General features: G+C 41.4%; 1 protein-coding gene across 3 annotated transcripts; it reads left to right on the top strand.

The window, feature by feature from the left end:
• The first annotated feature begins 9,845 nt into the window (after nt 1-9,845).
• MOSPD1 (motile sperm domain containing 1) lies at nt 9,846-24,150 on the top strand. 3 transcript variants are annotated; one of them, XM_074915070.1, is made up of 7 exons: nt 9,846-9,965; nt 15,321-15,577; nt 15,761-15,836; nt 19,089-19,318; nt 21,250-21,411; nt 21,996-22,099; nt 23,810-24,150. In XM_074915070.1, exons 2-6 carry the CDS (start codon nt 15,424-15,426, stop codon nt 22,073-22,075), a joined length of 702 nt encoding a protein of 233 aa, XP_074771171.1. In that variant the 5' UTR covers nt 9,846-9,965; nt 15,321-15,423; the 3' UTR covers nt 22,076-22,099; nt 23,810-24,150. The 3 variants fall into 3 exon arrangements, with proteins under 3 accessions (XP_074771171.1, XP_074771173.1, XP_074771172.1); XM_074915071.1 differs by lacking the exon at nt 9,846-9,965 and adding an exon at nt 10,373-10,621; XM_074915072.1 differs by lacking the exon at nt 21,996-22,099.
• Nucleotides 24,151-26,311: the final 2,161 nt, after the last annotated feature.

Here is a 26,311-nt window from a genome sequence, read left to right as displayed (position 1 = left end):
CAAAGGCTAGGGACAATTTGCTACTCCCTCGGGGGGACCCAAACTTAATTCAGTGGCTTAAGCCATCCCACAAGTCCACCCCAAAATCCTGCAGAGCAAGGAAAGGAGGTCTGGTTAAACCCAGGTATCACCAGGCTAGAAGCAGCTCTCTGGATGAGCCCAGATCTGGTTTAGGATTATAACAAAGTGAAACCCTTCTACCCAACCTTAGTTATGGGCATGTCATACAGCTCTAGTAATAACGAAATTACTAGTTTGTGTGAAAGTGAAGCCTTTTTTATCTCAGCAAAAACTAAAGAGGGGAACATAAACAACCAGCATGACTGAGAAACAGTGAGGCTTTCCTGTTACTTGTGTACTTGCCAATATTTTGGTTTAGTGATAAATATTAATCCCAACTGTTAATAGTAATATAAACTAAATCACATCCAACATGCTTCACATGATGTGTTTTATTCTCCTTCACTGAGGGAGAAATCAAAGTCTAGTCAGTAGGAGTCAAAGGTACTTCTGTCTCTGAAAATCACCTTGACTGCTGTGTGCCTCCTTTTCCTTACCGGTAGGCATAATTTTGCCTATTGGTTACAAGTCTGATTTTGTTTGAAAAATTTTACCCTTTCTGCCTTTTTAATTTAAATTTGATCATATTTGCAGTCTGGTCTTGAATGACTTACACAGGGCAATACAAGGAATATGAGGCAGAAATGAGAGCAGAACCTCTATTTCCTTATTTACAATCACGAGCTTTAACCGTTCTCCAGTACTGCCTCCCTTACTGAAATAGTAAAGAATAAATGCAGGCCATTCCAGTTTTCAGATTATATGATCCCAGCCTTCCTCTTTTGTTGTTGCTCATTCATCCTTTTTATGTAACTGTTGCCTTAGCTGTGAAAGCCATAAAGGTCAACTTGACACTAAACTAGTATCATTGGGAAGAGTTATCAAAATTGTGGACAAAGCATAAAAGGTTGCCACCCATTTTCTTGATTTCTGGGAGAAAGCATGTTGGTAACATTATTCTAAACACAACTGCTCCAGTGAACTGCACTCAAAATACTTCTGCAATCGAATTTACTGCCTAAGATTATGTGTGCAACAGGGGGAAGCTGTAAATAATGGCACAGTCTTGCTAATGACTGTATATAGGGCAGAAGGAAGGTCAAGATAGCAGTGCTGTTGTTTTCAGTAAATTCAGTGGATCTGATTTTTCTCTCACATTGCTATAATTTCAGTGGTGTATTATTTTATTGACTTTTATCCAAATATAAGTCAGAGTATCCCAATTGTACACTGTTTCTCTTAGTCAAAAATTTCTTGTGAGTGTAATAAGACTCCAGCGGATTTATCAGTATTACTACAAAAAAATACCAAGAAAGTAAAAATAATAATACACCAAGTGCAATATCTATGTTGTCTATACTGGACTGTGCTATTAGCATTGTACTGGGGAAAGGAGCAACTCAAAGGCTGCATGGGGCAAAAGTTTTATGAGGATCTGTGCTTCACTTATGCTGGAAACACTTTTCCCATCAAAAGCCCACTTTTACTGTAATTAAATGCTTCAAGTAATCAATAATTTTGTCAAAATTTCATTTTAGGGGAAAAGCAAAAATTCTGAGAGCATCTGGTGTCTTGTTTCAATATCTTCCCTTGAAAATAATTTTACTGTGACATGTAGCATAGTGCCTATAAATATGGTATATACCATACTGTAGTGTAATAGATTCTAAATTAAAACAGACATTTCAGTCTACCCATCATTTATTTTTCTGAACACTGCAAAAGGCTATCCAGCCTTTATTTTCTGAACACTGCAATTATACCGCAAATAACAAACTAAACTTGACAAAACCAGTGAGAGATCTCTCTCCCTCCAGTGTTCACCGTGGGATTTCCTGGCTTTTTCCATTTCTCTCTGGAGCGAGGTGGGTGTAGTCCTGCAAGGAGAACATGGCAGGAAGGCTGCTTTTGGGGCTCACTCTCCACGAAGAGATTTGCAGCTCAGGCTCGCGTCACCTCGCTTTCCCCACGCTCGCTCCCAAGCTGGCACGCTGGCATCTTGCTGGGCTGCGCTCATCAGGCAGAGCTGAGGAGGAGGTGAAAAGCAGAAAAGCAGCATGTGGAAATGCAGTGGGAAGCCGAAGCAGAGGCCGTGCCGATTGCAGCGGGAGAGCTTGCGACGGCCGCGGTGTTGCGGTGGCACAGCGGGCAGTTCCCACAGCAACCTGCCGCTCCCCAGCTCCTCTGCACAGGCAGCGCTGAGCTGGCAGAGCCTGGCTCTGAGCATGTCAGAAAATTTTGAAAGAACTTCAAACAGACAAAGATTATGCTCCAGCAGGGTTGCAGCTAGGCGTAATTTAGCCAACCCCTGCCTCCTCCTCGCCAAAAAACCCACCACCACTGAGCTGAGCCATCCCTCCCGCTGCACTCAGACTGTGTAGGTCTGCAGTTAAACCCCAGGTTACGCAGCAATTCCCCTGCCAGTCTCAGTAGGCACACGGGAGCTTCATTGCTATCCTCGACCCCACTGACATTTTCATGAGTTTCAAAAAGGAGGTTATATCCAAGAGCTGATCATCACACCAAGGAAAAGGAAAATAATTTTAAATAAATTTGGTTATATCTGCATTTCAGAATAAATGTAAATTTGCACCAGAAAAACATGCAATGTGAAATGAGACTTACAAATGTGTTGGTACAAGCTTGCACATGAGGCAGTCACAGATGATTGATACGATGACTGATACTATAATTTAGCTTTTAATGCAGTTTAAATGAGCACTCAATTCTGTACCCTTTAATCACAGAGTGGCATTTCATCTCATGAGTAGTCAGCTGTAGTTCAATAAAAGAAAGACTGCCCAACAGGAATAGGCAAAGTAGGCTGAGGCCTCCAAAAAAACCCAGATCAAAAACATTATTTGAAAAATGAAATATTAATATGGGCAAGACTTCCAACTAAATGTTTCCTTTGGTATTTGCTCAAGTGAATGTTATACCTCTAGTGGCAGTAGAAGTGAATTACTTAGCATAATGACTATGGAAAATTCAGACTACAGTTAAGTAGTTTCTACATCTTGGATATAGGTATATACATACAAAACTGTGCGTCATTTTTGAAAAATGAAATCTTAAATCCCCATGTTGGTAATTCACACTGCTCAGAGCCTGAAAGCCGAGCAACACACATGAGCAGGCCTTTCCAAGTTAAATAAAGTGACAGAACGCAGGCTCACACCCAGTATTCGGATGCGCCTGCGGCTTCTGCTGAAGTTACCAGATATGTCTTATTACCTCCCCTCAAAGGAAAGCTTGTTATAAAAATGCTAATGTACAACTCGCCCCTGCAGGCATGCGGGGAGGCAAACTGCACGCTACAGCTGTGTGAGGAGACATGCTGCTGTGGAGAGGGAGGCACACGGCAAGACTGGTTTAGGCTGCGACAGTGCTGGGAATGTCTGTGGACACGTATCTCCTCCCAAATCCAGCTGTGTTGACAACAGAGTCCTCCCCCGGCCTGCCCAGAGGCTGGTGAGCATTGCCCTGCAATAGGGTACCACCCCTCTGATCTGGATATACTCGTTTGAACACTCCCTAACCTATTTCAGTGAAAATCAGCTGGGCCAGCAAACTCTTATTACTTAAAATGTTAGGCCATGGTTGCACAGACCTTTTTTCTTCCCTGAAAAACAAAATCCAGCTATTTCTAATCCCCTAATCTTGGGCTACGTTTGTCTCTGCATCCCCCACTCTGCTGGTCTATGCACTATTTTGTCCGTTTCTATAAACCTAACTTGTTGGGGTTTTTTTTATAAGTTGGATTCCCCTCATGCCCCTGATTCACTCAACTAAATGTTACGGTCTGTGCCAACATAACAGAGATGGAGTGGGCTTGGAAAAAAATGGCCAGGAGGTCCCTACATCAAATTTGTCATCAGGATGTCATCAGGAAACCATGGTCTGATACTCCCTAACCCCCCTCTGAACTTGGCCTTTGGTAAACCGCATGACTTATTTTCCAGTCTTCTCATCGATGATCTTAATGTCTTGTTAGTGTCACACTCTCCAGATCCACCAAACTCAGTCAGATCTCCACAGTCAAAGGGTTTTTTTTGGCCTGGGCCTTCATGTTAAGTAATTCAGGATGTGGCTGTTGCTGAGTTGTACCCTCCCATACACAGTCCAGAATGTGCCCAAGGCAGGTTGCTTCTAAGGCCTTGAGTCAAAGGGGTCACCATAATACCAGGTGGAGAAATAAACTCGAACCACTGTGTGTGCAAATCAAGTACAGGTAGCATCTGTGCTGATGGTGTCCTCCTCAAGTCAGTGCACGTAGATTATCCACACTGTAGATTTCTCAATTGTTGGTTCAAGCAAAGCCCAAATCCAGAAGCTTTTTGAATTTCCGGGTCAGAGGTCAATGCCAGCCCAGATCTCTCTCTTCTGTAGCGTGTTTGCAATGTACCAAAGTCTGCACGAACTCAGCACGAGACCATCTGCTTAGCAGCAATAACAATTTCTTGTTCTCAACGTCTAGCCTTTTTAAAATCCTTTGTTTTTGTCCTGCTGACCATAATAAGGAACGAGTTCAGCAGGAAGGACGAGTGGTTTCCAGAGTAATTCCCAGCAGAACTCCATGAGGGAGCCTGGAGCACGCCTCAGTGCCACGCTCATGAAACAGAGCGTGCAGCGTGGAGAGCTCTTCAGAGAGGGGCCAGGATCGGAAAGAGAAGGACAAATGGTACTTGTGGCCAGCTTTTAAAGACAAATCTAAATATCAGGGTAGGCATTTGCTAATATGATAGCAAAGGGGTCAGTGAGGCTGCCTGCCTTGCCTGCCCTCTGTACAGCTGCGCAAGTACTTAATAAGTTGCACATGTAGAACGCTTGAGCAGCAAAGGTGCAAAATGGATTGTATTAAGTGAAGCTTTTAATAAGATTTTGATAACAATTATTTTTATGTTAATCTCTAAAGAGTTTGCTTTTGTACCATTTAACTGATAAGCATATAATCTAGTTTTAATTTAATCTCTGCAGGTGTTTCCCAATAGTAAATGTTACATTTTTATTGCTTCCTTAGGCAGTAATAATAGGGGAAATGTCTGTAAGGCTCCTATCGTCCATTTGTATGCAGATAGCATCATATTTTATAATAGCTGTAAATCTGACAGGATAGCCTCTTACTTTTGAGATGACATTATAAATATGTGTCAACACTGAAGTAAACATCTTTGGAAGGAAAATGAAATAGAGATGTTATTAGAGGTCTAATGAAACAACCATAACTGCTTATTTTTAAGAGATGTATGTGCACATCCTTGAAAGAAGCAGAGCCCATGCTGGGTTTGCAGCTTTCTGATGAGCAGGACAATGGAAATTCTCAGCAGGATCCTACAGACAAGGCAGAAATAGATCCTACACTTCATAAAGATGATGACTGTTTATAAAACTCTAAATGTTTGCTCTCTCTGAGGTTTCTAAATGATTATAAATACCATGGTGTCTAAGACTCAATTATGGCCTCTTTCATACAGCTTCATGGAACAAAGCGTACATCAAGAGCTTCCACAAGAAGAACCGTAAGACACCAAGTACGAGGAAGTGAACCCTGATACCTGTCTGAAGTGTAACACAAGTACTTTGGGCAAAATTCACTCAGTACAGGACCCGAAAGGGACTTGGATGATCGCTTAGATCTTTGGCCTTGTTCTCAAGAAAGAGCATGCATGAAACCTGCCCCTGTTTTCATTTAGTATTTTAAAGACAACTACGCTTCAGGCTATCTTTTCTTCAAACCATTTTATCTGTTCTGCAGCAAATATGGCTCTCTGGCATGCTGTGCTCACCGTGTCTGTAGGCACATCTCTGGGACCCATTAGCACGGGCAGAGAGCTGAGCTAAAGGACTTCTGAGGTGGAACTGGCTTGCCTCCAGCCAGTGCGGAGCAGGGGCAGAGAGAGCTTCGAGCTGTCTTTACTCTCCTGTATAGGCATGCCCTGCAAGGGATTACACTTTAACAGAGGTCTAGATATTTCTTCAACGGTGCTTAGATATGTGGCTCCCAAGGTCCACATTATTAGTCATAAAAACAAACAGCCTAACCTCTGACACAAAAAAATACATGCTAGTACGTTTAAGTCCCCAGTGACATAGAATGGGAATACAGCATGCTGCCACTGGGGGGTGGAAATTTGAAAAGCTGCCACATGAGCACGTCAAAAAAAAAAAAAAAAAAAAATTTACTGGTGAATTAAAGTTAACAAGAACAGCTTGGACAGTTTAGGTTGAGCAATTCTTGCTTCTATTATAAGTCAGAACATGTATGCTGCTTCAAGGTGGTAGTTTGAATGCAGTGCTTTGTTTCTTTTGATAGTCCTTTAAAATGAAAATAAGATCTTCTATGAAGACTTCTTTATAAATTGGTATTAATTGGAAAGAAAACTCGAATAATTTTCCATAGAAAAACAAGATATAAACAACACAATATGGGTGTGAATGGAAATGCAGATAACGTCACTTCATTTCCTTAGTTACTTCACAAAGAGGATCTGCCATGTTGTGCCATAGAGAAAGCAACTGTGAAGAAAAACAAAGCATCACATTAAGACTATCCACTATTAAGAATTAAATGCATTAAGAGCTATAGGTAAGATTCAGATACATAAAATGTTTAGCTCTCTCCTGTCTGCATGCTAGTTCTTTGCCTACCAGACTCTGTAAAAATACAGTTTACTTTGTGTAACTGCTTCAGACTGAAGATTCATTAGAGGAGGCCTCCTGATAAAGTGTTTGCTGTCAGCCTCTTCAGCTGCACCACTATAACGCATGTGCCAGTGTTACAGGCATACCGGGATAGCACTGAACACAGAACCCAAGTACCATACCCTCTGTATCTAAATTCTACCCGGTGTCCTTATTTCATGGCAGATAAAGTGGAATTTTTTGCTGACCGGGTGTGAAAATTACAGGAATCTGGCATAATGTTGTGTTTCTCACAACTTAAGAAAATCTCCTTCATGATAAATGAGTTGAGAATCTCCCATATAAAGTATTTAAACAGATGGATAATCACCACAGCAACCAAAACCACGACAGAGTCATGCAGGAGCACTCCGTATCTGCAGACTCTGGTCTCGGGTTTCGCGCTGCAAGGAGGCAATATTTTATGTAACAGAAGGCTAGCCAGTGCTTTTAAGTAACTCCCTGTGGTCTCTAAGGTAGGTTAAAAATCAGAGGATCAACGTTCCTGTATTAGCTACAGGAACAGAGTTTTTTTACCCCTCAGATCACACTTCATGTGACCTGACAAACTTGTTGCAGATTCTCTACTGCATCTTATGTCTCTACTCCTTTGCATCTGTATTTCTGACTTCATCCACATTTTTCCTCTCCTCTTTTCCCTGCTCTACCAGCATCCTAACAAGGACTGCAACCTCAAGCTGCCTCTCATCCCAGAAATAATTAATTATTCAGGCAAAATAAAGTAGCCCGAAAAGGAGAAAGCGAAAGAAACAATAAAGGAGAGAACTTCCCACAAATCTGAGATAATTCTAGTTACTGCCACACATGACAGTAGTCTCCATCTCCCACATGGCAGATGAGCAGTCTACCCACGGTGCATGGCATGTGGGCACACTCATATACATCCTCTCAATGATTTTTTTCATCCACCTAAAGCACTGAGCCTCGCTGGCAAGGCAGTGAGAAAGAGCAGTAGGACTGTGCCAAGCCAGGCTTTGCGCACGCCCCAAACCCAAAAAGCTCGGCACCGGTGAGTTTATCAAGCAGCTCTGTAATATTTTTGCATATGTCAGTGCTGGTTAAATAGTGATGGCACAGATGTGCCTTTAATGATATCTGGGATGGGGCAAAATATCTCTCAAGGGCACGTTATTGCACCACAGTCAGTGATGTGGGGTTTGTGCTCTCTGAAGCATCAGACACTAGCAACAAGGACAGCAGAACACTGACTCCTACTCGTATGCATACAATAGTTTTCACATTTAATTGGAGTTAACACAGGGCTTTTAAAATAACGAAATAACCTAGAAACAAGCTGCAGGAATAGACGCGTGGAAGAGGAAGGAGACCAGCACGATTTCTGATTTTCAACAGGTGGCCAGTGGATGCAAATGTTATTAAATATGTGATTGATAGAAAAAACTAAGTTGAATCCTGGGAAGCTTATGGAGACCTAAACCCTGCTTTTAGAGATTCTGAACTTTCTTTATAAACGAGCTGGATGAACTGGAAAATAACAACATGGCTAATTAATGTGCTTCTAGGTCTAGGCATTTTAAATTGTTTTTTTCTAATTTGATCATTCTGTTTATCGTTAATCTGAATATCTCTGAGGCATGTTTATGTCTGCTGCTTCTCTTGAAACAGGTTTCCAAAATCAGGAACACCCTGCATTTGATTAATACTCAGTAAAAATATAGTAATTTTCTGAATGTGTCCTAAAGGCTTAAGTCTGATAGTCTGTTTAAAAGCAAGAATTCTAGTTTATTTCCAAACATAAATGTTAAACTCTATAAGCTAATTGATGCTTGTGAAGAACCAAAAAAAAATTTACCGGTTTTCACTGCGTACATTGTCAGAAATTCTGACAAGATTATAATTTCTATATAAATTAAGTGTAATATTATATAATTTGTGGCTGTAAGACTGAAACTGTTAATGAACTACTAGCAACTATTAGACCTGCAGAATGTAACTGACCCTTGGAAAAAGGTCAGTGCTAATACACACATCTTGGCTAAGTTGAAAAATTGATTTATTTTTATTTAATGCCTCCCGTGATTTTAAATAGACAAAATATGTTACTTCCTGTCCTGGATTGTTTCATGATGTCATTGTGAAATACTAATGGCCACTGTGAGTATTTCACCATAGACGTGTGTTCATTTCACCGGTGGGTCAAGTCTGGTAATGGGTAGATTTTGCAATCCTGCTGACTGGATGGCTTAATATAAATCTTAATTAGTCACCTGACTTGCAACAAAAATATTTTGCTTCATTAATAATCTGAAAGTTGGGGATGGTCTTAGGTGGTGATTATGCTGCTGCAATTTTTTTATTATTGTATGGGGCTTTAAGCCCAAATCAGGAAAAAAATATAAAGATAGGTGATAGGAGATACTGAATGAGCTGAAGTCCACAAACAGTTTAATAAAAGCATATTAACTAAATAAGAGGAATATATTAGAAGGGTAACAGCAAGAGAAGCAGTTTCGAGAGAGAACGTGCCCCATTTGAGCGACGCTGCTGTATGATTAGAGGATGATCACGAACGCTGCGCTCGCTCCCGGTTTTGCCCTGCACAGCGGCCGGGGGAGACCCTTCCCGCCGGAGGATTTGTGAGCGACCGGCGCGATCGCCCCGAGCTGGGGCTCCGGAGCCCCCCGGAACGTGAGCCCGCGTGCCCGGAGATACAGCAGCCCCAAGGTCAAGGGCAGCGAGAGCCACGAGCGGGGCCAGGAGCCCTCTCGGGAAGGGCCTGGGCTCCGAAGGCATTAGGTGAGGGAAATCCTTCCTAAAAAACACCCTCCCGGGCGGGACGGGAGCCGGCCCGCCGCCCGCCATTGGGCCTCCTCCGCTGGGCTGTGCGGGGAGCGCGGGCCGGCGGCGCGCCTCGCCCCTCCCGCAGCGCCGGGACTGCCGGGACAGGGCGGCCCGGCCCTGGGCTGCCGGCCGGGGGCAGCAGCCGAGGAGCAAGAGCCCGAAGCCGGGGACGGCCGCGACGCCCCGGCGCTGCCCGCTGACATGGCGGCCGGCGGGCGGGCGGGCGGGGCGCGGCGGGGGGCGTGTCCCGGTGACGCCCGGCGATGGCGGGCGGGAGGGGGGGGCAGTCCGCCGCCGTCCCGGCAGCCATAGCGACGACGCTACCTGCAGTGACGGGAGCAGGCGGGGGGGGCGGACAAAGGGGGCGCCGCGCGAGCCCGCACCCAGCGGCCCCGGAGGGGGTGAGTTCGGGGCGGGGGGCGCCGCGCGGCACCGCCGGACGGGCGCGGGGGGAGGAGCGACACCCCGCACACCGGCCGCCCCCCCCACGGGCTGTCAGGCGGCCCCGGGCCGGGCAGCGGCGGGCCCTGACGGGCCGGGCCTCCCCTCCCGTCCCCTGCGGCGGGCGGCGGCGGGGCTCTCCCCCGGCAGCGCTCGCCATTGCCGGCTCCGGCGGGAGCGGCGGCGGAGCCCGGCGCCCGCGGCCCTTCCCCTCGGCAGGGCCTTGAGGAGGAGCGGGGCGGCGGCCGCGCTCTGAGGCCCCGGCGGCGCGGCGCCGCCTGCCCGGCCCGGCCCCGCTCAGCCGCGGGGCTCCTCGGCGGGGAGCGGAGCAGGCGGAGCCGGGCTGTCCCGCGGGACTGCGGCCGGGGGGTGAGGGCGGGCGGGCCGCCGGTGGGGCCGGGGCTCGCTTGAACTTGCCCCGAGGTGTCTCCGGGGAAAGGGTGCGGGACGGTGCCGGTGCGGAGGTGCTGGCTGCGTTATCGTCACGGGCAGGGCGCAGGCTGAGGAGAGAGGCCGTTAGGGCGCAGATGCCTCAGCCTTTATCTCTGCTGCTCGTTGTTGGAGAACAAAGAGGATCAGTTAAGTGCGTGCAGTTATTGCTGTTCCTCTGCCTTCGGTAGGTGCGCTTCGAGTCAAACTGGAACGCCTTTCTTCCCGTCATTCTCTGAGGAAAGTGTTTTCCTCAGCTAATCTGTGGCATCTTGGCATTTGAGCTGAGGATTTGAACCTGGTCTGAGACAGGGAAAAAGGCCACGTAGCGCTAATGAGCACAATACACGTCTAAAAACCAGCCGGGTTAGGGCATTAAACACAGCCTGGAAGTGAGAAAATAGAGACTTAAGCAGATGTGCCCTTGAAAGTCTTCCATAGGGCTCTTCTGAGCCGTATAGTAGAATGGGTCAGAAGCAATGCACAGCTGTTATTCCATTTTTCCCAGCTTTTGCGTGTCTTCTAGTTGCATTTGAGTATTTTTTTGTAGTCACCTTTTCAGCGTTTGAAGAAATAAAGGAAAAAAAGTGTTATTTTTATATGTATTTAAATCATTGAAATTGCTGTCAGTCTCAGCATGATTTATGCATGTTGTAGTCATCTATACTAATAGGTAACGCTCTGAGAATATTTCATTTTACAGCATCCTGGAAACAGTTACTAATCACACTTATCATCACCCTGTAAGGAGGTAAACAATAGCATATTGCGACCCAGGTTTTTCAGACTATCAGAGCAGTTCTGCCAGTTTAAATGTGACTATCCGCCTACTTAAATACTTTGCAGAATATGTGCCTTCATAGATTAGCAAATTGAGGTGAGGTTAACCAACTTGCTCAAGGTCATGAAGTGTCAGTGTCAGAGTTAGCAATAATGGAATCCAGCCATCCTGGCTGCTAGGTCTGTGCTCTAATCATTGGATGACTCTCCCAAATAATTGCAGGTAGTTTAAACACTTTATTGCGTAAGTGCACGTTAAGGCCTTCAAAAACTTTTGGAGAAGCAAAATGTTAATAGATCTGCCTTAGATCGTATGCTCTGTTTACAGGTACCTTAAAGTAGTTGCTCAGCTTGACATACGAGGGAATTTTGAAGAAGACTTTGTGGGTTGTTTTGTAAATACGTGCTCAAAACTCATCAGTTTTTGGGGTATATAGTGTAGAAAGGCTTATTGTATAGATTTAGAGGGTAAATAGTGAGATATAACAAGAATAGATTACACTGTGATTAAACAGTTTTTAAAAGGAGAATGTAGATACTAAGACTGTAAAGAGGTTATCTGCTGCATAAAGTGTTTGTCAGATGACATTCTGTGGAGTTATTTGCAGCTGTTAGAAGAAAAAAAAACCCAAAAAACCCCAAACCAACAAATGCACTTGGAAGCCATGGTGATGAGGCTGTTGGAAGTTAAAATGGGAACAAAAAACTTCCTCACTTGATTTATTTTTTCAGCAGATACTTGTTAAGTAAAAACAAATCATAATCGGTGTTATTTCTGAGCCTAGGGAGAAGTTACGTTTCACTGGGTGTTTTTCCTCTGTCGAGTTAAATTTATGAAGAAAGAGAATTCAAAGGAAACGCTGGCAGATCTGTGCTATTGTGACACCAGCAGTATATATTTAGTAACTTCAGGGAGGAAAGAGCCTTATTGTGCTAAAAAAAAATATCAGTGACAATTGTTTGTCTGGCTTTCAAAGAGCATTGGAAAGCAAGCTGGCGTTGTTCAGGTGTTAGGCTTTGGCCGGCGTCCTGTAAGGAGCGTTGGGTTTGATAGATTCCTGCACCTGCGGGCAGTTTCATTGGCGGTACTGGGAGAAGCCAATCTGCATGGTGTAAAACACAGAATTGAGATCACAGATCTCGGTTTTGTGCAGATTTGTTTGTGCTTATCTCTGTGTTCTGCAAGTAATCACGGTGGTTACTGACTAGAAAATTTAGGGATGGTAAGGATCTGCTGCGCCGCAGTGCACGGCGTAGAAGAGCGGCAGCTGCGTTTCTTTTGAACGAAGTGGCTGGGGAGCTGCAGGCAGCCAGCACGCAGCCTTATTCTGAACGTGAGGACTGCCTTAGGGTTCATCTGGGCAGAGAACTTCTGATGTTGCAGACTTTCTCTGTAAAAGCCTTTGCAATTTCTTGTTGATGAGTGCTGTATGAAAGGTACGCTGTTATTAATACGAAACAGTCAAATCTCCCCAGCATGTGTATAGTTTATAATGCAGTGTTTGGGAAAAAGTGCTGTTAGTGATGTCACTTGGTGAGATATACCAGCAAGGTGACTTCTAATGCAAAACGATTGTCTCAAAAGGGATTGATGCTGGTTGCTTGCTTAGAAATCCGGAAATTTATATCCTGAATGACACTGCTGTGTCAGCAAACGTGGCTACTATAGGCCTGGGTTTGCCAGATTTTACTTTTGCCAGTTTGAGTGGTAACTTCTTACCCAGCCAAATTAAATAAGGAAGCAATAACGGGATATACTTTTTAAAGATTGGTGGCTTTCCGCCTTCCAAGTTGTGGAATCCTGGGAGGTTTGCACACTGTGTTTTCAATGGATGCATGAGAAAAATGAGCCTGTTAATAGGTTTAGTGATCCATACCTCCACTGATGTTGTGATTTGTGGGGTTTTGGACACCTAAACAATTGCTGCAGGCTGAGCTGAAGAAACTGAAGTTATGATATGATGCCAGGATTCAGAGTGAAACAAGGGCCGTGTTTAAATAAAAAACGAAAGCATCAAAATGATATTAATTATTACAAATTATATTTTTAAAAGGTTACTAAATATAGTCACTTAAAAATATTTAGCAGTGGTTTGCTATTGGTTGTATGGTAGTTTAAAACATTTACTAGGAAAAACCCCATTTTGTTAATGTCAAAGATTGCCTATGTTTCTGTTATGCATTCAGAAAAATAGGCATCTCTCAGTATAGATATGAGAACAAAGATTCTCACATAGCTTACTGCATACTGCATCAAGCTAACTCTTGTAAAAACAAATAAAAATAAAAAAATTCTTCTGACTATGAGAAGTTTCTAAGGAGTTGTTTTGTATTCCTATGAGCGGGCAGTTTTTCCACATTAGCTCTTCGTATAGTCTTAATATGTTTGAATGGAACAATGAATCTCACTGCAATCGTACATAAAGTTGTTCAAGAAATAATGCTCACACTTGCTGCACAAAGTGATTCCAGAGTTTGTTAATTCTTCTGAAACAAAAGGGATTCACCAGAATTCTAAGAAGTACTCAGAACCCAAATTGCCACTTACAGAGCTATTTCTTTTCCTAGACTCTTCTTAATAAGGTAGCAGAACATCAACTTGGAACCCTATCATTGGGGATTTGTTTTCAGAATATTATTAGTAGCATTTCAGTGAAGTGGAAACAAACCTGTGCTCTGAAAAGAAACTGGATCTTGGGGAAGGACGTTCCACTAAGAGCCATGAATTTAAATTCTACAGGGAAGATTTGCTATTAAAAAAAAAATAAAAAATTAAAAGCTTAGTTTGTTAATAACAGTCAGGACCTGTAAATCTGAAGATACGATAGAGATATTCTAGTAAACACCTAAGCTTGTGTCGTGTTCCAAGGATGAAATGGTGCTTGGAAATGTGAACATCATGATATTTAGAATGCAAAAATAAGCATTTGGTTTTGATTGTTCATAATGCTAGGGCTATTCGCTGCTATAGAAGTTCAGAAACAAAATGTCTTAAGGTGCAACCAAATCACTTCATTAGACCAGAGAACAGCTGAAATGGACCTTGTTTTATAAAGCTTCATGGGAAGTGGAAATGACAGCTAATGAGTCAGTAGGAACTTTTTGTTCTTTTAATATTTCCTACTATAAAGTTAAGCCTCAAAGGACACCTTCAGTTTGATAATTAACCTGTAGGAGCTACAGTAAAATGTGATGTTCTTGAGGGGGAAATAGATGTAGCTGTTTTGCTCTGTTCTGTCTGTAGCGTGTAAAGTCAATGGTATGTGTGCTGAGGAGTCTGGCCTTAATTTTATTTTATGAATTACATTTGGGATTGTTGCTTGGTCGGGTCATGGGTTCTGGTTTTAGTTCTGGAATGTCTCTCAAAATAAAACTGTGGGGATGGCAGAGGGAGAATTATGACTGCTATACTTTGGCTAGAGACTGTGGGGGTAGAGAACCTGTCTTATTTTTTAATGAAATAATAAATCCCAAATCTGTTTGGTGTTATTCATCCCAGTTATTTTTCAGTTGGTTGCCTGTAACTACCATGCAATTGTTTAAACTCAACTCTTGTTACAAGATGTGAAGGTGTTCCCCATTCTTTAGTTCTGAATCTCTGGGATTTGACATACCTTAGGGCCTATGTGAGCAGATACCTAAGTTATTACACTTCATCCCGGAAGGTCACCACTGCAGAAGGATTCCTGCCTAAATGGTGACTACTGCTGCCTTACATCTTCGTGTTTCCTCATTTCTGCTCTGTTTTTCTCTCAAGTGTTGGTGTCCTGAGGGCAAGCATGAGATATCTTTTTGTTGGTGGTGGTTGGTTTGTGTTGCAAAGGCCCAGCATAAGCAACCCTACTCATGGACTGGCACCCCAAAATGCTGCCATGATACACTGAAGAAGTGCTCATCCATTTATTTTATAGCAGTTTGTTAAATAGATGGAAACCTGATGCAAATATTTTTTCTATTTCCATATTTTTAAAGGAACTTAAGATAGATTCATAACCAGGCATCACGTTCTGTATTTTTACATCTTTGTTGACTGCCTCAGTTTAGTATAGACTTACGGAAATAATCTTCTCGCCTTTTCTCTTTTTTTTTCCCCTTTTTTCCTTTAGAATTGCCAAAATGCTTTGGAATTCTTAAACGATTCAAAAACTGAAGTCTCTGAGGATACAAAATCATAAGAACACAAGAAGCAGCAAGGAGGATTCAGTGCCAATGCAGCAACAAAAAAGACAGCCAGAGTTAGTGGAAGGAAATCTTCCTGTTTTTGTTTTTCCTACAGAACTTATATTTTATGCAGATGACCAGTCAACATACAAGCAGGTGTTGACTCTATATAACCCCTATGAGTTTGCCTTAAAATTCAAAGGTGGGTTTCTTAGGTTAAGTTCTATTTAAGGGTTAGTTGGTGATCTTGAACAGTTCAGTTATAATTCATGTAACAAATCATACTTGTGACAAAACCAAACTTGTGTCTTTACTTATATCTGTTGATGAAGTTGGTGAGGTATTAATTCATGATTTGTTATCACTCCTGTCCTTTCTGTTGCAGTTCTTTGTACAACTCCAAATAAATATGCGGTGGTTGATGCTACTGGTGCAGTGAAGCCTCAGTGCTGTGTTGATATGTAAGTAAAAGCTGGTTGTTTTTTTTTTTTTTTTTTGTAATGGATGACATTTAATTATCTCAATTTCTTTTATTGTTTAAGAGGTAGTAATTGACAGCATGTATAGTATAAATTAAGTTGTAGAAAGATAGAGTATTTTCCTAGTCTCCTATATTCTTGTGGATGTCTGCTATTCTTTCAGTCTAGGGCACAGATATTACAATATTTGAGATATTTCCTCCTTTAATTTTGACTTTAGGCATAAATAAAATGCCAGTAAACGCATCCTGCAGTATAGTTTGTAAACCAGCAGTGAGAGTAATCTGAGCCCCCTCTGAGTACTTTTTTTATTAGAGATAGCAAGAAAAATAAGACCTCCAGGGTTAGGAGTTCTTTGTGAGAAATATTTGTTTGCAGATTGGCAAAAGAAAATGTATGCAGTTCTACTGAGCACACTTTCCTGGGCTGTGTTTAATAAAGGTACTTCTGCCAACCTTTCACCCCAACCACCTCTCCTGCTCAGATCTCTCTGTCTCCCTTTTACTTGTTTCTCCTGTCAGGTCCCAACCCAGTAACAGAGGAAATAAGACTGGTTAAGTGACCACATTAATGTATAGGGTCCATGGGCTGCTATAATTCAAAGTAGAATTTTTCATTTTCCATTTGCCACATTATTTCTGTGCTGATGTACAGGTAGAGCTAAAGAAAGTATGAAGTACCTAAAAGAGCAGACTGAACTTTCTGAATAGAAGTTTGCAAACTGTAAACCACCTCAGGAATCTCTGGCTAACAAATGGCCATATACAAAAAACTCTGCTGTTGAATGATTCATCTTCTGTCAGATAAATAATACTGTGCTTGGGGAATGGCTCTTTTCTGTAGACTGTTTTCCTCAGGTGTAATTTGGAAAATTCCAAGGACTCACCAAGTAGAAGGGAAGTTTAAAACATGGAACAAAAAAGTTTCAGTGGGCAGGGGCAACAATCCTAAAAACTGAACAAACCAGGTCAGAGTATAAGCGGTGTATCAGTTAGCTGTTTCAGTTTTTAGCAGACATTTACACAAGCTTGATTACATTTGGTTAATCTTAAACAAATGTCTTTTATTAAATAAAGGAAAATAAGACATAGGCATGTTTCCAGGGGAATTTTTTGTGCAGCAAAACCCCCTTCCCATTCCAATGGTTGCTGTCTAAGGGCAGTGTTTACTGCTAGGGTATGAGCAGTACTATGCAAGTATGGCCATTTGCCAGATAAACAGATATTCGACAGAGCTTCCAATTATGCAATGGTCTCTAAAAAGAAACAGGAGAATGTATCTGTTTATAAGGGTCTGCAGAAAATATCTCTTTGCTTGGCAGCAGATGCATGTTCTCATAGCACAGTGTTATGTAAAGATTCTGTTTAGGTTGGTAGTTAGTATACCATGGTACTAAGAGTAGAAACAAAAATTTAAAAGGAAGTGTTAAAGGAAGAAATAAAGAGTTGACTCTGCTGTTCTGATATGCTGAGAGTTGTATGAATTAGGAAAGGGGGAGGGGGGGGGGAAAGCCTTTTGTTTTAGTGAAGGCAGTTGCCCAGCCAACACTCAACTTGCTGAAAGCCTGTCATAAGCATGCTCTCTTGCCTCTGAAGTGATGTAAATCTATGTACATTTCTGTGCATTTCTGCAGCTTTCTCGATTGGGGAATGACTTAATCTCTGTTTCCTTTTTGAATAGTCCATTCAAACTAGATACCTGTTACTGGCTATGTGTTACTGGCAACGTGTTAATGGCTGTAAATATCTTGATGTCATGTAGTTCCTTTAAAGGAAGACCGAAACACAAAAATCTGTTTCTTGCAGCATTTTAATGTATATATTATCACAAAGATAGGTTTCTTGAAGCGATTTTAAGACTGCTATCCTTCATTACTAAGGATAGAATAATTTTTTCCCCTCAGGAGATGGCAACCTTCTTGAAGCCAAATCACTTATGTGTATTTTTTTCAGATTAGCTATTGTTATCTTAAAAATTTGGAATAGCCTTACATAAAAAAAGTTTTCCACTTTAGAAAAATAATTAAAATCCATATTAACCCTAAGAGCTGATATGACTTCAAAACCTAAATGTTATAGCTTTTTAATGCTAGATACATATTTTCATAATGAATCATAAATGCAGAGAGGAGGCAGTTGAGCAGAGCACTGCTCAGAGGTCTGTATTGCCTTTGATAGGTGTTATTTTAAAACTGTGCCTGTTGTAGGTCCCATGTACAATTTTTTTTTTTTATGAAGTGCCATAAAACTAGAAGAAATGCAACAACTGTCACCCTGCCTTAGTATTGAAGCCATCTTGGTCAACATATTCATAACAGTAGAGCAACAGAGTGATTGCTGGACAATGAGAAGGTTTACCAAGAAAATAACTGACTCTCTCACTCTAACTCAGAGGATATGTCTACACTGCAGTCTTGAGTTGTGACTGCAGCTCGTGTAGCTACACCCAGCATAGCTCTTGGTAATTAGTGAAGGATCTGCAGCATCGTGCATTTCAGTGCAGGCTACAGAAGGTGCTCAGGGTAGCTAGACTGATGAGCAGTGCTCTGACAGCACAGAGCTCTGCCACTGATACCATATTCACTCACTGAAAGACAGATGAGAAATGTTCATGTAGATACACAGCTGTCATTTTTACTGCACTGTTACGTGCTCTTAATGGTGGGCTTTGGTTTTTGAAAATCCCTTTGCATCTAGTTGACTGTCCCATAGAGGGAATGAATTTTGCTTCTGAGAAAGGATAATTGTAAAGCTTTGAGGCTGGTTTCCTCAAAAAGCTAGAGTTTTGCCATCACCTGTCCAAGCGTTTGGAAGTCCTGCTTTTCCTCTCTCCTTCTCTGTCAGCTCCAGACTCCCCCATACTTTTTAAAATCATTGGTCAGTATTAAACAACTTCGGCAAAAGAGAAGGCATCTTTCAGATAATTGATGTTTCACATAAATTGGCAGCTAGACCTCAGATTGAGGCAAAGGTGTGCTTGAGATAAAAGAATTAACTGTTCTTTTTGGCCATCCGGTTGGAGCATATATGTTTGGGAACCAGAGTGTACATAAGGAGGGGAGAGAGAAGGCAAGATCAAATCTTCAAGAACAATGAGTGATGGAGGATCTGGACTATTGCAATGTGTGTGTGTGTGTCGGGAGGGAAAGAGAGGAAACACTGGAATGTAGGATGTAATTCCACAGGAAACATGCTTCTTATTAGTTCCTCTGTTTAAAAATGTTTTCCTCTGCAGTGTGATTCGTCACAGAGATGTTCGGGCTTCTTACTACGGTGTGATAGATAAATTCCGTCTACAAGTGTGTGAGCAGAGCCAGAGGAAAGCATTAGGGAAAAAGGAGATTATTGCTACTCTACTTCCATCTGCAAAGGAACAACAACAACAACAAAAGGAAGAGGAGGAAAAACGAATAAAAGAACACCTGGCTGAAAGTGTCTTTTTTGAGCAGACTTTGTGTCAACCAGGTAGCTGAAATCTTTTATACCATCTTCTGAATCAGTTACAAATAGCTCAAGTGACTAGAAAGACTAGACCAAAATAAATTTTAAAATCGTTTTACTTACCTGTAAGACTCTTTATCAGTGGGGGATGATAGTGCCCAAGGACCCAAACTATGGCTATTCTGCTCATGCTGTCTTGATTAATCAAGACCCTTTGCTGCCCCACATTTGCCTGTCATCCCTTGGCGAGTACATTCTCTATTCCTCTGGTCCAGAAGTTCTGTTACAGCTAATGGGAATTTATCTGCAAAAGGATGGTAGTTATTTTTTCCCTTGGGCTCTTTCAGAACATATGCCCCTTCTGAGGTTGCTCCAAGCCCTTAATCCTCCATTTCCTGATGAGCAGGAAATACTGCCAGAACATCTTCTAAAGTGCTCCTTGTTCGGCACCATCTCCTTTATCTGTCTCACAAATACAGAAAAGCACAGTTGCTAGCTGAAAACTCTTTGCATGTTTCATACGTGAGGAAATGAATCAAGTGTCTTGGGCAAAACCTGGACCAAACAGTTAAATTGAAGTGGTAGATATAAAAAGTATCAAGTTTTACCAGAACTGAATCTAAACTAATTCTTGATTTAACAGTCTACCTTCTTGTTAATTTTACTGATTTATACCATAATATCCTTGTCATTGTTTTATTTTTCATCAAAAGAACAAAAATCAATTACAGAAAATAAATGAACCTGCTTGAGAGTCATCTTCTTGTTAAAACCAAACTGTTTCACTATTTATACAGTTTGTTGGCTGGTAAAAGGTCTTTTACTAAAAAACCCCTTAAGATAGGTATTAGTAGGATAGATGGTTAAAGCAAACTTACAAGATCTCTGGGCTGACAGAACAAATTATTATTACAATAGTTGTTCTAGTACAGAGGGTTTGAACCATCCTGAACAATCTTAATACTGGTCTTAATCCAAATGCTATTTCTCTGCTTAAAAACCTTGATTTTTACTACATTATATTGCTTGCTTACAGAAAAACAGTAACCAAAGCAACTACAGGCTTTACATATAACCTGCAGCCTAGGAGTAACAGAACTATGGAATTAAAATAGGACACATATTGCTACTCACTGAGGATAGGAAGACTTAATAAAAGTGTTGGGTAATTTCCAATTGGTCTTAAGAATTTTTTAGAGGTATTCAACTAACATGTTAACAGCTCTTTTCAGAGTTTATACAACGTGCCTTTTGCGTAGGTTCCAGCTGTTAAACTGCAGCGCAGCAACCAGTGTGAAGGACAGACAGTTAATCTATAGTTTGCATTTCTTTATTCTGGTGATACGGGACTGTCAGAGCGGTTCACTCTCACGGTTTTGAATTAAGATTCAAATAGTACTAGTTTGTGGCCTGTAAACTGATTTTGGCGGGTGCAGCTCTTGAATCCTCTAAAGAAAGAAGGGGAACTGATCTGGCCTGAGAACCTGTGCTCTTGCTGTAGCCAGGTTTTGTTCTGGAGGTGTGAGCAGTTGTCTGCCTGTGCAGCTCTTTTTGGTGTTCTTTCCAAACTGGTTACTGACCGCTGAAGGAACATGTCAGGGAGTGGACTCAGGATGCATGGTGAAACCTCAAGTGTTGCTGAAACATCCAGCTGTCATGAGTGTGTATATATAGCTACTGGGCCTGGCAGACGCTGTTCCTCCAGGAGGGGAGGGGCTTGGGAAGTCCTCTGAAAACAAGTACCACCATCGCAACAGGGAGCAGCCTTCTCCACTGCAAAGCGCAGAACGTCTGGAAGGGTGGGTTTAAGGGTTGTTTTCCATCCCCTCCAAACTCCAAAGGGTAAAGAAAATCCCAGGATATTGCAGCTCCAACGTATCACAAACATTTTTGCAGGATATTTCACATTAATATTGGTTAGATGTTCCTTACACTTGTACTACCTTGTTTTTCAGAAAACAGAACTGCCTCATCGGGACCTAGTTTACTAACAGTCTTCCTAGGAATAGTGTGTATTGCAGCACTAATGCTACCTACATTGGGGGAAATGGAATCCCTGGTGCCTCTCTACCTCCATTTAAGTGTGAATCAAAAGTTAGTAGCTGCTTATGTTTTAGGTGAGTATTTGGGATTTTGTAAACGTTCTGTGGTTTGGGAAAACTTATGTGATTTGGGAAACTTCTCCTGTGTTTGCCAGTAGCTTCAGGAAACTTGGAGACAAAACACCACATTGTATTTTGTTTTGCATCTCCACTTATATTTTAACCTGCAGCCATAGTAATATCAGAGTAAACTAGTTATTGTAAGTATTTTAGACCAGATTTGAGTTGCTTTTTATTAAATACAGACCCCTACATGTTAATTTTGCCTTCACTTGAGGACTGGCCAACTACAGTCGTCTGCCAACAAAACTGAGTGGGCTGGGCTGTTTCTTACATGGAAACAGAGTTATCCCACTGCAGAACTTGGATCACTTCTGTTAGTCTGTTTCTCTCTCCAACCCAGATGAGTTGGTCTGAAAAGCTCTGTTCACTGCCTTCTCCATAAGCAGTTGAAATGTGTAGAAATAAGTTGTTGTCGACCCTTCTTAAGACCACTACTATGGACAGTTGTTCCTGATTTGTAACGTGCTCCTGAATTAGCAGGCATAGAGAAGTTGCACATTTCATTTGTTATGACTATTTTTCTATAACTATTTCAGATTTGAAGAACAGTCACACTAAACTCAGTTCTCCTATCCCACTACCTGGCAGAAATGAGGATTTAAAGGAAACGAGCTAGGCAGCTTCAAACTGATAGCTAGAGGTGAGGTAGTGATGAGAAGAGATGCAAGTTCTTGATGAGTAATGTGCACGCTCAGTTGGCTGACTCACTCAAGTCAGTCTGCTGAAATGGTTTGAAAACTCACTTGTCGCTCTTTGCCTGAGCCAGTGGTGATGTGTTTTCAGATCAGGACCTTGCAGTAATCCTTGCTTTGTTTTTTTAATCTCTAACGTTGAAAATTACTCCAGTTTTTGCTGGTTCCAACTATAGCGTTAAACAACTTGACTTTGTATCTTGCAACAGATTTACGAGAAATTTTCTAGATTTACTATGAAGTACTTCCAGGTTTTGATTCCTTCGGTGTTCATGGAAAAATTCTTCTGTGTGCAACTCTTGCTCGTGGAGAAAGTTGATTGCTCTTGAGAAGATGAAACCACTTTCTTCCACAACAACGTACAACTGGATTGTGTAGCAGTTAATTGAAGAGGGAGGCTAATACCACACCAACTGGGCTGTATGACATTTGAGAAGTATTTGCTTTACAGAAATGAGTTAAGCCCTTTATTGCCTGAAGGTCCCTATACAAATGATTTAGGCTGTCCTTTAGCACCTTCCAGAAGCCTCTGTTCTTACTCTGCAGTGATTTAGCTAATCCAAGCTAAGGCCTACAGCAGGTGTGGTTGTACTGATTGCCTAAACTAATAGAGATATTAAGAAATAGCTGAACTGTAATTCCTCTTTAATGGATAAATTGTTTATCTAACGGAAGGCAGCATTACAACTCTGTTCTATCGTGCTTTATCTTCAAAATCTTTACAAAGTAAGAAATCAGTATGTAGTTGCAGGACAGTAAAATAGTCTCAGAAATGTCTTTATCCACGGTGAGATCTGTAGGTTTTAGCTAAGCCTCTGCAGTGAAGGGCTGTTATATTAACATCATCTGAGCCTGCAAGAAAGTAAGATTGGCTAAGAACTGATAAATTACTGTTATGTAAGGTTGGAATTCAAGGAGCCCTAAAGTTTTTCCATATGCCTCTTTGCCTTGTGCAATGTAACTCATGGCTAAGAACTTCAAGATTTGTATTTTTTCCCATATCAGCACATAATTAAAGTGAACTTTTCAGTGTGTCATGAGTAGGCTTCTTAGCCCCACATTTCCTGCTTTCATCTGTTTTTAATTGTTTTTAACCTCTATCAGAGCAGTTCTTTTTTTCCCTCCCTCTTTAAAGGTCACAACAAAGAGTCTGTAGAAAGCTCCCTGTGCAGGCTGACAAGGAAGCTTAACATCTTTGTCTAAAACTAGTCTTTGATCAGTTATTCTGCACAGAGCAGAAACAAAAATGTCTTGGAGCCTTTGGCTAATCTGCCTTACTGATGATTCAGCATCTGAATTACACTGCCTGTAACTAGCACCCATGAAAACTGGGGCTTGCGTGTGTTACTTACCTCAAAATCTCAGTGTTCACATTTTCCAGTAGTGAGATCAAGAGTTGTTTGGACTACTTACAGCTGTTTTGACGTTTAATTACTAGGTAATACTGCACTTCAGGGTCATTTTTTCACAGATTTTGACTACATCAAAATTTGGAGTAATGCTTCTAATATTTAAGTGGAGTGTATATATAAATTCATTCTGCATTTATTTTGCACGTTTACCTTCTTTTCTGGCCTGTGACAGGGTAAATTTGTTTTTATTTTAAATGTCTTATTCAGTGAAACTAAAGCATTTTGTTCTTAATTCTTGTCTTTCAGGTCTCATCACCATGGTTATTTTGAGAACATGAGCAATGAGATAATAGGATGTCAAACCTTACTGTATATTCACATCATGAATGTGGACTGCCTTTTACTCCCATTTGGCTCATTAAGATGCTAGCAAAACTGTTCAGTGATTTAAGATACCTTCAGAAGTGTAATATATTTTAACTATGTATAATAAATGAAAGACTCAAAGCACTTTTCAGTGCTTCTGTAACAGACAGCTATGAAATGTTCAGTGATACCTGTGAAAATAATTTGAAAAACTTTTATATCTACGCCTACTGTAAAAAATCCTTATTAAAGCAACATTTGTTATTTTTAGTCTATGTTCACATCAGTGCGTGATCACTATAAAAGCAAACTGTCTTATGTAAAATGTTCATTTGGTTTGTGGTTGTACATGCTGAGGCTGTTGCATAACACTTCTGTATACATACCAGAAGGATGAGAATCATGACTAATCAGTGAAGAAAATGACAAATTCCATCAGTGAAACTATGAAATAAACCATGAATTTTAGGTGAAGAAATAATTCTCAAATTCCTTACTTCATTACCAATATATTGTTGAGTGCTCGTTTTCTTAACTGGGGAAATAATTTCTGCAATGGCCATTTTGTATCACAATTGTAGACAATAAAAACAAGTTGTCTAATCAGATCCTTTCATTTCTTAGGGATGCATGCAATACCTCAACTAAGTGGCATTAACAGAAGTTGAACTCACACTGCATACAATACAAAATTCACCATTTTTTCTATTTTGGAGACTAAACTAAGTATAGCAACAAAGGCATTCCTCTAAACCTTTGCCCCGAGCTAAGATGGGGGATTTCTTCAGTATCAGAAACCCCAGTTTTATATTCTAGGTGAACATTCATCTTGTTTCATGTAACGAGTATTTCCCTTCATTTGACATCTCAACTGTTGGGAGATGTTAACTTTAAAAATATTTCTGCTAAAGGGCCACTATTACTGCATTTGATTCATACACACAAATCTTTGTTTATATGTCTATATAATACTCTCTGATGTTTTTCATACACATTTTGGAAGTTAAAGCCTCTTTCCCCCTGCATGTTATGGGTCACTTTTCTGCTTATGCATGGAAGTACAAAGGAACCATGCAGGTAACAGTGTTGCTTTAAAAAAAAAAAAAAAAGAGGAGAGGGAAAGGTTGGATTTAAGTTGTTAATCATTGTGCATTTTATCTTATATATAATACAAGGGAGTCTTTAAAGGGCAATAAAATGTTACTTCAGTTTGATTCTCAGAAGAACTGAGATTGTGTCATCTATCAGCATCAGATGATAAATAGGAGTCAAACATTAACGTTCATGGAAAAAAAAAAAAAAAAAAAAATGTTCCTAACTGGTTTGAGAACGCTGTGTTCCGGGGCCGTGCTGCAGCCACAGTGCTGGTCTCCAGGCACCCAGATGGCGTTTGGGTCGCGGCGCTTCCCTGCCGCCGCGCAGCTGCAGTCCTGCAGTGTCACTGATACTCTGAAGTGCCTACACGCTTCATTCTGATTTGCGTGAGGTGCTTTAACCTGCTCCTTCTTGAGGAAGGGTGAGGGAATTGGAACAAAAGTGAGGGAGGGAAAACTGCCATGTGGTACATTAGCCTTGGCTGTTATTAATGTATTAATAAAATGTATGTTTAAATGTATTAATACATTTTCTTGTACCCAAACCAATTTAAAAAAAAAAAAAAAAAACAAAAACAAAAAACCACAAACCCACCTTTTTTTCCTCCATATCCTGGTGTTCCAGTCATGGCCTGGGATCGCATTCCACCAGGCACTTGGAGAAGTACAGGAGAGAGACCCCCACGTGTAGGAACGGCGGGGCACTATAACCAGCTCTCAGCACCTGCAGACGCCTTGGTCCTGCGGGACAGCGCACGCGCGAGCCGTGGGAAGTGAGGTTACAGGACAACAGGGACCCAGAGTGCTAGCGGCTGTGTTCATGGAATTTAAACAGAAGTGATTGGTTTAGAAGAACACCTTGACCAAAGGAATCCGTAACAAAAAGTTGTCAGCAACTAAAAAGACTAAAACATTGGGCCATTTCTTTTTCAAGGGCGAGGAGAGATACACAGATTAAAAAGATTAAATGCACAGTGTAACTCGGCAGACTCGGATAACACTGGTACTTGGGCAAAATAAGCATGACAAATGTGAATTCTGACATCTTTCTACTTCAGGGAGATTACAGCACTCTATAATCACAAATTTATTCCAGTGTTGGGAAAACAAGACCCGAGGACAGTTTCAGCTCAGCACTGTGAGGGGGAATATATCAAATCCTGTTACAGTGCGGTCACAGGGAGACGCTAGTAAAATTACTGGGTGGACATATAACATTTACAAGATATTTTCTGATGCATATATATATATATATATATATATGCATGTACACACCTCTAATACTTACACTTGATAGGGTTATGGAAAACACTGAATGCCTTTGGAAACAAGACCTAAGACAGTCAAT

Source organism: Athene noctua, chromosome 11 (assembly GCF_965140245.1).
Source record: "Athene noctua chromosome 11, bAthNoc1.hap1.1, whole genome shotgun sequence".
In the NCBI taxonomy this organism is placed as follows: Eukaryota; Metazoa; Chordata; class Aves; order Strigiformes; family Strigidae; genus Athene; species Athene noctua.
This window is presented reverse-complemented; position numbering and strand designations above follow the sequence as displayed.